The following is a 12,500-nucleotide window of genomic DNA, read 5'->3' on the forward strand; positions in this document are numbered from 1 at the left end:
ACAAGGCCTCACATCCAAAGGTGATGCCTGAAACCTTGAAATATATATTCACATAAGTAAATATATTCTAATTAGTATTTCATAAGTTACATTTCAGCTTTTAGCCCCATTATAAGTTCTTAAAGCCCAAAAGGAACATTATTTAACTTTTAAATGTATAAAATGGACAAAATAAGCAAATCATCACATTTGAGAATTTGAGAATATATTATAAAAATCACATTAAACTTATAAGAGACCAAAATGTCAAAGAGAAATATGTAAAACGAAGTATTAAGATCAGTTTCTTACCTTTTTATAGATTAATCAGAATAATTAATTCCAACAGGAGAAGTGTATAAAAGTTCAGGTTAAAATCATATATCACATTTATCACATTATAATATAGCTGAAATTAAATAAAACATAATATTGAATCATTTTTGCACAACTTTGAGATTTTACAGCAAATTTTAACAGTTTTCATGCAGATAATATAATTAATCTTTTAGTATATAATAGTTAAAGATTAACAATATTAACGTATTTTAAACATCATGAATGTTTTTTTTTGTAAATGTGACATTTCAATCCTTTTAAAATCTTTATATTAATTTTCTAGCCAGCGTCGTTTTCTTCTTCTTTGTAAGATTCAAACAAAATGGGGCCACAGTCATAAATAAACACTCTGCTCTATAGTGCCCCTAGTGGTCAAACCGCCACAGTGAACTTGTTTTTTTAGTAAGTAATTATCAAATGTAATTAATCACCAATCAATCTATACATTTATTATTATTATGCTAAAAAAACTCTTCTAAAATCCAATTTATTAATGTTTTCTGATGCTTTTATTTTATATATCAGTAATAGTTAGAAATACAGAAGAGAAGCAGGTTTTATATTTATTATATTTTCAGCTTTTATCAGTTGACAAACACATAAATGCACATTTTTAAACATTTAATCCAACTTCTTCTTTATTTTATATGTCAAAAATTAAGGTTTGCAGTTATTTAACATCCAAAATATCCTTAAGACTAAAGTAAGGCTGCAACTGATAACTATTTTCATTATATTCTTGATTTAACTTTAACTATAAAATGTAAGATAATAATGAAAAATGGCTGTTATAATCCTCTATGCTCCTTTTTAATGTCTTGTTTTGTCCGATCAACAGTGGAAAAACTCCCAAATATTAAATCCATAAATGTATAAAACAAAAAAAAAGCAGCAAATAGTCTCATTTTTGGAAACTTGAACCAACAAATATTTGACATATTTGCTTTAAATACTTTAAAAAATGACAAAATCAAGAATTAAATTAAATGTGTTTCACCTGTTTTGCATCAAAAACTCAATAAATCATCTTTTTTTAAGGTATTAAACTGTTTTAATGTAATTTAAACATCATTTTTACATTTTTTTAGGTTATCTGGCCCCCTTTTCGGTGCAGCTGTGAGTGTTTTTTAGCGTAACCCTCCTCGTCTGTCTAACCTTGATCTCATATCAGTTTGTCCAAATTTACAACATTCACATCGGCGGAAAAGTGACTCGGCCTGTTTGTCGTGGTTGTTTGCAGTTTCCCCACAGACGGAGCACTGACCTCCTTTTTTTCCCTCCCCGCTTAGTTTCTACCCAGAAGGACACTTAATGAACTTAATGTTTAAACTGAAATGATTTAAAATGATTAAAATGATTAAAATGAGTTCTGTCTGAGTCCTGAAGGTGTAAAATGTAAAATGATTCTCTGGTATTAATCTCTTGTTTCTTTTTCTTCTTCTTCTCTTTTACAGTCAAGTGATTTCAGTGATATCACAAACTGGCCGACACCTGGTGAACTGGCCAAAGAGGTACGTGTGTGTGTGTGTGTGTGTGTGTGTGTGTGTGTGTGTTTGTTTATGTGTATTATGAAGACCAGCGTGTTGAATCGCGTTGTGTTGACTTTCTGCCCCCACTGAACAAACTGGTCCAAACTAAACGGCTCTTCAGACTTCTCCTGCAATGCTTCAAAGATATAAGACAAAAACAGGTTAAATCCACATTTACGCTACAGAAAACAGATAAAAGACCCTCGAAGCAACCTTAATGTATCGAAAAAATAATCATAGATAATAAAAAATCAGCTTAATTTCTCTCACAGTAACATAAAGTCTACTTCCCTCCCTTCCTCCCCTTTCCTGCCTCCCTCCTTCCTTCCTTCCTTCCTTCCTTCCTTCCTTCCTTCCTTCCTTCCTTCTTCCTTTCCTTCCTATCTTCCTTCCTTCCTTTCCTTCCTTTCTTCCTTCCTTCCTTTCTTCCTTCCTTCCTTCCTTCCTTCCTTCCCTTCCTTCCTTTCTTCCTTCTTTCCTTCTTTTCCTTCCCTCCTTGCCTCCTTCCTTTCTTCCTTCTTTCTTTTCCTTCCCTCTTCCTCCCTCCTTTCCTTCCTTCCTTGACTCAAGGAGAACAGGAGGCTTAAACATTTCCCGACTCAAATCTACCATCGTTACTGTATTTAAAGGTTTCTTCCTTCCTTCTGTCCTTCCTCCTTCCTTCCTTCCTTTCTTTCCTTCCCTCCCTCCTTCCTTCCTTCCTCCTTCCTTTCCTTCCCTCCTTCCTCCATCCTTTCCTTCACTCCTTTTCCTTCCTTTCCTTCCTTCCTTTCCTTCCCACCTTCCTCCCCCCTTTTCCTTCCTTTCCTTCCTTCTTCCTCCCTCCCTCCCTTCCTTCCTTGACTCAAGGACCACAGGAGGGTTAAACATTTCCCGACTCAAATCTACCATTGTTACTGTATTTAAAGGTTTCTTCCTTCCTTCTGTCCTTCCTTCCTCCCTCCCTCCTTCTTTCCTTCCTTCCCTCCTTCCTTTCTTCTCTCTTTCTTTCCTCACCCCTTCCCTCCTTCCTTCCTCCCACCTTTCCTTCCTTCCTTCCTTCCTTCCCTCCCTCCTTCCTTTCCGTCCCTCCTTCCTTCCTTCCTTCCTTCCTTCCTTTCCTTCCCTCCTTCCTCCCCCCTTTTCCTTCCTTTCCTTCCTTCTTCCTCCCTCCCTCCCTTCCTTCCTTGACTCAAGGACAACAGGAGGGTTAAACATTTCCCGACTCAAATCTACCATCGTTACTGTATTTAAAGGTTTCTTCCTTCCTTCTGTCCTTCCTTCCTCCCTCCCTCCTTCTTTCCTTCCTTCCCTCCTTCCTTTCTTCTCTCTTTCTTTCCTCACCCCTTCCCTCCTTCCTTCCTCCCACCTTTCCTTCCTTCCTTCCTTCCCTCCCTCCTTCCTTTCCGTCCCTCCTTCCTTCCTTCCTTCCTTTCCTTCCCTCCTTCCTCCCCACTTTTCCTTCCTTCCGTCCTTCCTTCCTTCCTTTCCTCCCTTCCTTCCTTGATTCAAGGACAACAGGAGGGTTAAACATTTCCCAACTCAAATCTACCATCGTTACTGTATTTAAAGGTTTTTACTGACACAGAAGCACGACGATCGTTTCTCAGCAGCAGAAATGACTCATCTGTTGTTATAAGATTTAACTTTCGGTGCATGATTCATTTTGCGGCCTTGAATTTAGCGTCCAAGTAAAAAAAAAAAAAAAAAAAAAAGGAGCAATCAGCACAGAAGACGCAGATGCAACCAAATCTTAAAAAAGAGAGAGAAGCCACATAAAGTTAAATCATCCTCCTTAAAGTATAAATTAAAAGACGATCTCTCTTCTCTCTCGCTCTGTTTTCTTATTTTACTTTTTTTTTCTTCCAGCAACAACAAAATGTCCTCAACAACAACGGAAAGAAGCCTCCTCCTCCTCCTTCTTCTTCCTCAACCTCCACCTCCACCACCACCACCTCCTCCTCCTCCTCCTCGTCCGCACGCCGAGACAAGGAGAAGCGGAGGGAGCGGCCGGACAGGAAGTCGGAGAGCAGCCACGACGGCGGCGGCGAGAGCAAAGAGAACCAGGAGGCTCAACCCGATCCGCTGGGAGAGCTGCCCAAAGACGGAGAGTCCAAGACGGGATCGGACGCCAAGAACGCCGGCCTGAAGAAGAGAGGAGGTGAGGGTGAGGAGTGTTTCGTTATTGAGTCATTTATTTTAAAAAACAACAAAAAAATAAAGAGCATGTCGTCGAAAAAACAAAGCATCCTGATAACAGCGGCTGAGTTTGATTAATGCACATTTCTTCGCTGTCGGGTGAAAATATTTGAATTTTTCCTTTAAAATTCAAAATAATTAAGATTATTTAATGAGTTTTTAATGATTATACATGTAGAGCTGGGCGAAGAAATCACAATGAATTGAACTTTTAACCTCAATTATGGTTAATGAACGATTATGTATTTTCACAGTGTGGAAGGAGGCAGGAAGGAAGGAAGGAAGGAAGGAAAGAAAAGAAAAGAATGTAAGGAAGGAAGGAAGGAAATGACTGCGGGAAGGGAGGCAGGAAAGGAGGAAAGAAGGAAGGAGGAAAAGAGGAAGGAAAGAAAGAAAGAAGGAAGGAAAGGAGTAAGAAGGGAGGCGAGGAAGGCGTAAGGAAGGGAGGGAGGAAGGAAAGGAGGGAGGAAGGGAGGAAAGAAAAGAATGTAAGGAAGGAAGGAAGGAAATGACTAAGGAGGGAAGGGAGGCAGGAAAGGAGGAACGAAGGAAGGAGGAAAAGAGGAAGGAAGGAAAGGAGGAAGGAAAGAAGGAAGGAAGGAAAGGAGTAAGAAGGGAGGCGAGGAAGGCGTAAGGGAGGGAGGCAGGAAAGGAGTGAGGAAGGAAGGAAGGAAGGAGAAAAAGAGGGAGTAAGGAAGGTAATGCGAGAAGGAAGGAAAGGTGTAAGGAGGGAGGCAGGAAGGAAGGAAGGAAGGAAAGGAGGGAGGCAGGAAAGGAGGAAGGAAGGAAGGAAAGAAAAGAAAAGAATGTAAGGAAGGAAGGAAGGAAATGACTAAGGAGGGAAGGGAGGCAGGAAAGGAACGAAGGAAGGAGGAAAAGAGGAAGGAAGGAAAGAAAGAAGGAAGGAAAGGAGTAAGAAGGGAGGCGAGGAAGGTGTAAGGAAGGAAGGGAGGGAGGGAGGGAGGAAAGGAGGGAGGAAGGAAGGAAGGAGAAAAAGAGGGAGTAAGGAAGGTAATGCGACAAGGAAGGGAGGAAGGAAAAGAGTAAGGCAGGAAGGAAAGAAGGAAGGAGGAAAAGAGGAAAGAAGGAAAGGAAGAAGGAAAGGAGTAAGAAGGGAGGCGAGGAAGGCGTAAGGAAGGAAGGAAGGGAGGCAGGAAAGGAGGGAGGAAGGAAGGAGAAAAAGAGGGAGTAAGGAAGGTAATGTGAGAAGGAAGGGAGGAAGGAAAAGATTAAGGAAGGAAGGAAGGAAAGAAGGAGGAAAAGAGGAAGGAAGGAAGGAAAGGAGTAAGGAGGGAGACAGGAAAGGAGGAAGGAAGTAAGGAGAGAAGGAATGGAGGAAGGAAAGGAGGAAAGAAGTATGGGGGGGGTGAAGGAAAAATTTAAGAAAGAGGAAGGAAGGAAGGAACAGTGTAAAGATCATGGTTTGGGTTAAAATGATCACTGGAGACAAGCTTTCAACTTCCCTTAAAGAATATGGAACCTTTGTTGTCACGGCAACAGTGACACGAGCAAGATGAACATTCCAAATGTCGGTTTGGATTAATTGCCCAGCTCTAAATATACATACTTTAAAAAATCAGCTTTAACCAAATTTCCAAGTGTATTTAACCTGACAGCGATGATTTGTGTCATTTTTTTATTTCTTTGCAATGAGGCAGCATGTTAATAACTGTATTGATCACTGCCGATTATTGCTGATTGGTGCAGATTGGTGCTGATTGGTGCATGGTTCTGTTGCCCCCTTTTTTTATTATTTGCTGTAATAATCAAACACATGTCTCTCTTTACTGATTCTACTCCCGTCTTTATGGGCTGTCTTTTTATTTATTTATTTATTTATTGTTTTGATTTAAAGAAGATAGAAAAAAAAACTGGCAGCAACCGACTAAGAAACCTTCATCAGTGACTAAAAAAAGCAGACAGGAAGTGAAGAGTTTTGTTTCAAAATAAGATGAGATAATCCATCAAGAGTGTTTGTTAATGTTTGGGGGGCGGGGGGTGAGTAAAATGTGTTTAGAGTTCATTTAAACCTTCACATACTGTTCATATTCTGTGTTTCCTCTTATAATTAGTCTATTATATTAAACTTCTGAACCATGATTCATTCATAAAGTCACAAATAAAACATGATTAATCTTTAATGAAGCTTTCAGAGAGCAGGGAGAGTTTATTATATAGTTTTTTGAGAATAAACTATATTAAAAAACATTATATTATAGTCCAATGTTACATTAAACAGGAGAACAAAACTATTTCATATTATATTAAATGTGAAGAATTAACATTTTTTAGGTTTTTTTGATAAATATGAGTCAACCACGCTGCAATAATGATTTTAAAAAGTTGATATATTTCCTTATTTGAATGTTCTGGGTCACATTAGAGGAAGTTATCAAATTTCAGGCTAAAATAAAACACATTTTTACAGCTCTCAGGTGTAAAAAATAGGTTAAATTTGACCCTGAAACCTATTTGAAATACTGAATTTCATATTAACCTAATCATTTAAAATCATAATGAGGAACAATCATTTAATACAAGAGGCAAGTTTTTATCATTCATATAATAGTTAAGTAGAAAAAAGCTAAATATATTCAACTTTTCACTCACCCCCCCCTCCCCTCCCCAATGTGTAACACCTGTGGTAACCTATAAATGAAGGCTGCTGTATAACCATGTAATTAATAACTAAGTAAAACATATTAATTAATTAACACTAAAACAATTCATTTATCTGCTTTTAACTCCATTATAGTTTGTTATAATCCATCTGTTCTCCTTATAAATACTAAATAGAGACAGTTTCCCTCAGAGTGCCTGAAAGATGTTTTTATGTCTTTTAAAATGATCTGAATTTGACCCACTAAACCAAAATGTGTTAGTTTTTTAGTGATGAATAAACTTAAACTTTCTGATTATAGTCTTGTTATTTCACCAGAATTTGTTGATTGAATCATTTAAGGTTCAAAATGTAAGAATTTGGCTACCTGAGCCAAAAAAATAAGGGGCTTTTTAAAATGTTTAGTTAATTTAAAGTACTTTTTAATGATACATTTGGAAGATAAATTAGACATTTGTATGTAAAGTTAAAACAATTAGTTGATTATTGGTTAGTTTATTGATAGAAAATTAATCAGCAACTAATCAATTAATTATTTTAAGTCATTTATTTTAAAGCGTACTTCAGTTTCAGCTTTTAATTATGAAGTTTGGCTGCTTTTTTGTGTCTCATGTGACAGTAAATGAATATATTTGAGTTTTTTATTATTTTATTATTACAGAACAAACTATTATTATTCCATTATTATTATAATTATTAGTTTCGACCCTTTTCTTTTTTTAACCTACAGTCCTCTACAATATTAAAGCAGGCTCAACTTACACATAGCTGCTATAACGTGTTATTACTCGATCTTTATGCCCCGAAAGGAAGAAAGAAGGAAGGAAAGAAGGAAAGAAAGAAAGATTGATTGACCGACTGAAGTCAGTTTCGAGCCAGAACTTGACTCTCTGAATATTTCAGGTTTCTTTATAAACGTTTGTCAGAAAGTCTCCGCAGGGTTTATTTCCTCTCAGTGGTTCAGTTTATATGAAGAGCTTTTACTTTTACAGCAGAGGGTCAAACATGAGGCCCGTGGGCCAAAACCGGCCGCAGAGGGGTCCAATACGGCCCACTTTCCTCCCTTCCTTCCTTCCTTCCTTCCTTTCTTCCTTCTCTTCCTCCCTTCCTTCTTTCCCTACATCTGTCCTTCCTTCCTGCCCTCTTTTCCTTCCTTCCATCTGTCCTTGCTCCCTTCCCTCTTTCCTGTCCTCCTTTCCGTCCGTCCGTCCTTCCTTCCTTCTTGTCTTCTCTTCCTTCCATCTGTCCTTACTCCCTTCCTTCCCTCCTTCCTTCCTTCCTTACTTCTTGTCTTCTCTTCCTTCCTTCCATCTGTCCTTGCTCCCTTTCCTTCCTTCCTTCCTTTTCCTCCTTCCTTCCTTCCTTCGTTCCTTCCTTCGTTCCTTCCTTGGTTCCTTCCTTCGTTCCTTCCTTGGTTCCTTCCTTCGTTCCTTGGTTCCTTCCTTGGTTCCTTCCTTGGTTCCTTCCTGTCTTCTTTTCCTTCCTTCCCTCTTTCCTCCCTTACTTCCTGTCCTTTTTTCTTTCCTTCCTTCTTTCCTTCCTTCCTTCCTTCCTGTCGTCTTTCCTTCCTCCCTCTTTCCTTCCTTTCCTCTTTCGTCCTTCCTTCCTGTCTTCTTTTCCTTCCTTCCCTCCTGCCTCCCTTACTTCCTTTCCTTTTTTCCTTCCTTCCTTCTTTCCTTCCTTCCAACCTTCTTGTCTTCTCTTCCTTCCATCTGTCCTTGCTCCCTTCCTTCCCTCCTTCCACCCTTCCTTCCTGTCCTCTTTTACCTTCCTCCCTTCCTTCCTGTCCTCTTTTCCTTCCTTCCTGTCAACTTTCCTCCTTTACCGCTTCTCTTCTTCTTCATAGTTCACGATAATAATAATTTAAACGTGTTGCTGCCATGAAAGCATCATATAAGGGAGTTGTGTGTCTTTAATTTTAGATGCAGATTGATTCACTTTTATTTATTTATTTATTTAAATAATATAATTTTATAAAATGGATTTCCAGCGTTTTTTTTTTTTACTTTGGAGCAAAACTCTTCAAGCTCTGTTCTCGGTTGTGCAATCATCGCTAGGTAACAAACGTAAGTGGGTTTCTCTGCCGCTGGAGGAAGTGTCCCGGGACGACGGCGCCAAGACGCCCGGCGGCGGCGGCGGCGGCCCGACACGCTCGGACACAGACCCCAACAACAGCGACTCGCCTGACCCAACGTCGCCCAATCACACGCTCCATAATAGCAGAGCGCATGATAGCAACAGGAGTAAGTGGCCAGCTGATTTCTGTCTTCCATCTTCAGTCTCTCTCCTCTCTCCTTTTTTTTTTTTTTTTACTTCTTCTTTTTCTTCTTCACTTCGCTGGTTCTGCTTGTTTGCTCGCTGATTATCGCTTCATGTTTGCTCACTGCTTCTTTTTTTTTCTTTTTCCTCCTCCTCCTCCTCCTCTTCTTGCCATCTGTCTGTGTGTGATGTCTGCAAGCAACTAATACACGTGGCACAAAATAAAAGCATGATTTTAAATCTACAAATTAAAAGCACCTCAATGAGATTTAAATGAGTTTTATTCTGAAAGGTTCATTTATTTTATTTATTTAACATTTTATTTGAATTTGATTTTGATTTTAAAGTGTTTTTCATCTCTCAGCTCACAGGTGGAGGTCGGTTAAATTAAACATTGGAATAATTTCAATATTTGACTTGAAATCTTATATATATATATATATATATATATATATATATATATATATATATATATATATATATTTTTTTTTTAGTAGTTTGCACTTAATTTAAATCTGTAATGTGTGGATCATTATTAATTCAGGTGTTCAGTGGCTCTAAAAACTTAAAATAAAAAAATGTAAAAAGCAAGTCAACTCGAGAGTGAGGTAAGCTTCGTCATATGTTTTCTTTTTTTTATCCGTCTGTCGTTCTGTGTGAATAAAATCTCGCACACCTGAATCTCGATCGACTTGCAAACATCAGATTAAAGTCTCTTCGTCCTTTTTTGAGAGCCAGCTGTTGAGATTATTTGGCTCCAAACTTAGCACTCGTTAAAAGCAAGTGGCAGGTATATTTGCTTCATTTATTATCCCCCAAAAAAACCCACAATGTTAATTTATTGAGTCACTGATCAAATATAAGTTTCATAACCGGTATTAAATCAAACAGAATGATACTGACACAAAAAACAGGTTTCTAAACACAAAAGAAAGAATAAAAACTAGAATTTTCCTCTCATACCATTCACTTAACCCTCCTGTTGTCCTCGAGTCAAAGAAGGAAGGGAGGGAGGGAGGAAGAAGGAAAGGAGGGAGGAAAAAAGGAAGGAGGGAGGGAGGGAGAAAGGAAAAGAGCAAGGGGAAGGGAGGAAAGAAGGAAGGGAGGGAGGGAGGAAGGAAGGAAAGGAGGGAGGGAGGAAGGAAGGAAGAAAAGAAAGAAGGAGGGAGGGAGGAAGAAGGAATGAAGGAGGGAAGGAAAGAAAGAGAGAATGAGGGAGGAAGGACAGACGGAGGGAGGGAGGAAAGGAAAGAAGGAAAGGAAGGAAGCAATGAAGAACAGAGGAAAGAAGGGAAGGCAGGGAGGGAAAAAGGAAGGAGGGAGGGAGGGAGGGAGGGAGGGAGAAAGGAAAAGGGGAAGGGAGGAAAGAAGGATACAGGAAAGAAGGAAGGGAGTCAGTCAGGTAGGAATAAAAGACAGAAGGAGGGAGGGAGGAAGGAAGGACAGAAGGAAGGAAGAAAGGGGGATGGAAGAAGGAAGGAAGGAAAGAAGGAACAGTCAAAACAGACGGGGTCAATTTGACCCGGGAGGACGACAGGAAGCTTAAAACCTTTTACTTAAGCGTACTGCATCTTCTAAAACTAGTTTGCTTGCCTTCAGCTGCTCATTTAATATTTAATCAGTTCTCACCTGTAACGAACCCCTGAAGCTCAGTTTGGTCTCTGATCATAGAAGAGACTCATCTTCTCCTTATCTGTAATATTCATCGCTGCTGCTACTTCCCACTGTCCGCCAGGTTGGAGGAGTCAACAGCGAGACTTCTGGGACGACAGTTCCAGCGTGAGGAGCGACAGCGGGAGCGTCCGCGGAGGAATCCGAGGCCGAGGGAAGGGGCGCGGGCGCGGGAGAGGCCGTGGACGAGGTGAGGGTTTATGTTTGATCCTTCCTGTCGTCCTCCCGGGTCAAATTGACCCCGTCTCTCTTTTGGCTGTTCCTTCTTTCCTTCCTCTATCCCATCTCTCCTTCCTTCCTCCCTCCCTCCCTCTTTTCCTCCTTTCCTTCCTTCCTTCCTTTCCTTCCTTCCTTCCTCCCTCTTTCCCTCCTTCCTTCCTCCCTCCTTTCCTTCTCTCCTTTCCCTCCTTTCTCTCCTTCCTTCCTCCCTCCCTCCCTCTTTTCCTCCTTTCCTTCCTTCCTTCCTTCCTTTCCTTCCTTCCTTCCTCCCTCTTTCCCTCCTTCCTTCCTCCCTCCTTTCCTTCTCTCCTTTCCCTCCTTCCTTCCTTCCTCCCTCCCTCCCTCCCTCCTTACTCCTTTCCTTCCTCCTTTCCCTCCCTCCTTACTCCTTTCCTTCCCTCCTTCCTTCCTCCCTCCTTCCTCCTTTCCTTCCTTCTCTCCTTTCCTCCCTCCCATCTTTCCTTCCTTCCTCCTTCCCCTCCCTCCCTCCCTCTTTCCCTCCCTTCCTTCCTTCCTCCCTCCCTTCTTTCCACCTTTCCTCCCTCCCTCCTTACTCCTTTCCCTCCCTCCTTCCTTCCTCCCTCCTTCCTTCATTCCTCTCTCCTTTCCTTCCTTCCTTCCTTTCTCCCTTCCTTCCAACAGGAGGGTTAAAGATTGAGAGGTGGAGAGTATTTTTTTATTTATCCTCCTATTTGGAAATACTTCATCTTATTTTGAAATGCTTGTTATTAATTAACTGCAGTAAAACTTTTACGTCCCTCTATACTTCACATAGTTTCAGATAGATAGATAAAAATAAAATAAAATAAACCTTCAATTATTCCTGTGTACATTAACAAACCTAACGAGCAGCAGAGAGGTTTTTTTTTAGCAGCCTTTTCTCTGCCCTGAGTTTCACCTCTCAGGCTTTATACAGAACCGTGCAGACAGAAAAAGACGACCACAAACACAACTCAGGGCTAAATTAAGCAGTCTACCTTATATGCATGCTCTATATTTTAAATACTTTATACTAAAAAAAGAATCAGCATCAGTAAAGCAGTAAAGCTCAGTATGCTATAGTAGTGTATAATAACACAGGCTATATTATCTATCATGAAGAATAAGGTATTTTTTAAGTAGTTTTGTTGTATTACAATTAATTTAGAAAGCATTACTTATTTACTCAGAGAGAGAGACAGAGAGAGGGATAGAGAGAGAGAGACAGACATAGGGAGAGAGACAGAGAGAGAGGGAGAGAGAGAGAGAGGGAGGGACGGACGGACGGACGGACGGAGAGAGAGAGAGAGAGAGAGAGAGAGAGAGAGAGAGAGAGAGAGAGACAGAGAGACAGAGAGACAGAGAGACAGAGAGAGAGAGAGAGAGAGAGGGGGAGAGAGAGAGAGAGACAGACAGAGAGCATAATTAATCATTTATTAATTAAATTCATTGTTTTCCCCCATGAAATCAAACACACACATTTTCAGGCCTCTACAATATTTCACCCATCAGCCTAATATCTTTATGCACATTTATGACTGTTACTCCCTCTTGTTTAGTTTAGTTTTTAGATTATTACGATCCCTGTTAGTCATTGCACTGAGCAGCAGCCGCTCTTCCTGGAGTCCACCAAAGAATGTGTGTTATTACGACACAGCAAAAAGGCATTTATGGCAGTCGGCTGGTCTAAAAAAACAAACAAGGCTCAAAAAGTGACATCTGTAAAA

At 40.0% G+C, this 12,500-nt stretch overlaps 1 protein-coding gene across 4 annotated transcripts in view; it reads left to right on the top strand.

Moving 5' to 3' along the window:
- The window catches only part of LOC128354747 (la-related protein 1B-like), a 25,687-nt gene that overhangs the window by 1,413 nt on the left and 11,774 nt on the right, over positions 1-12,500 (top strand). The window contains exons 2-5 of one of the 4 annotated variants that reach the window (XM_053314917.1): positions 1,773-1,829; positions 3,696-3,993; positions 8,703-8,888; positions 10,640-10,765. In XM_053314917.1, the coding sequence (XP_053170892.1) occupies positions 1,773-1,829; positions 3,696-3,993; positions 8,703-8,888; positions 10,640-10,765 (667 nt within the window). The remainder of the gene's footprint in view (positions 1-1,772; positions 1,830-3,695; positions 3,994-8,702; positions 8,889-10,639; positions 10,766-12,500) is intronic. The other 3 variants (XM_053314918.1, XM_053314919.1, XM_053314920.1) reach the window with 3 other exon arrangements.

Source organism: Scomber japonicus, unplaced genomic scaffold (genome assembly GCF_027409825.1).
Source record: "Scomber japonicus isolate fScoJap1 unplaced genomic scaffold, fScoJap1.pri scaffold_527, whole genome shotgun sequence".
NCBI classification, from domain to species: domain Eukaryota; kingdom Metazoa; phylum Chordata; class Actinopteri; order Scombriformes; family Scombridae; genus Scomber; species Scomber japonicus.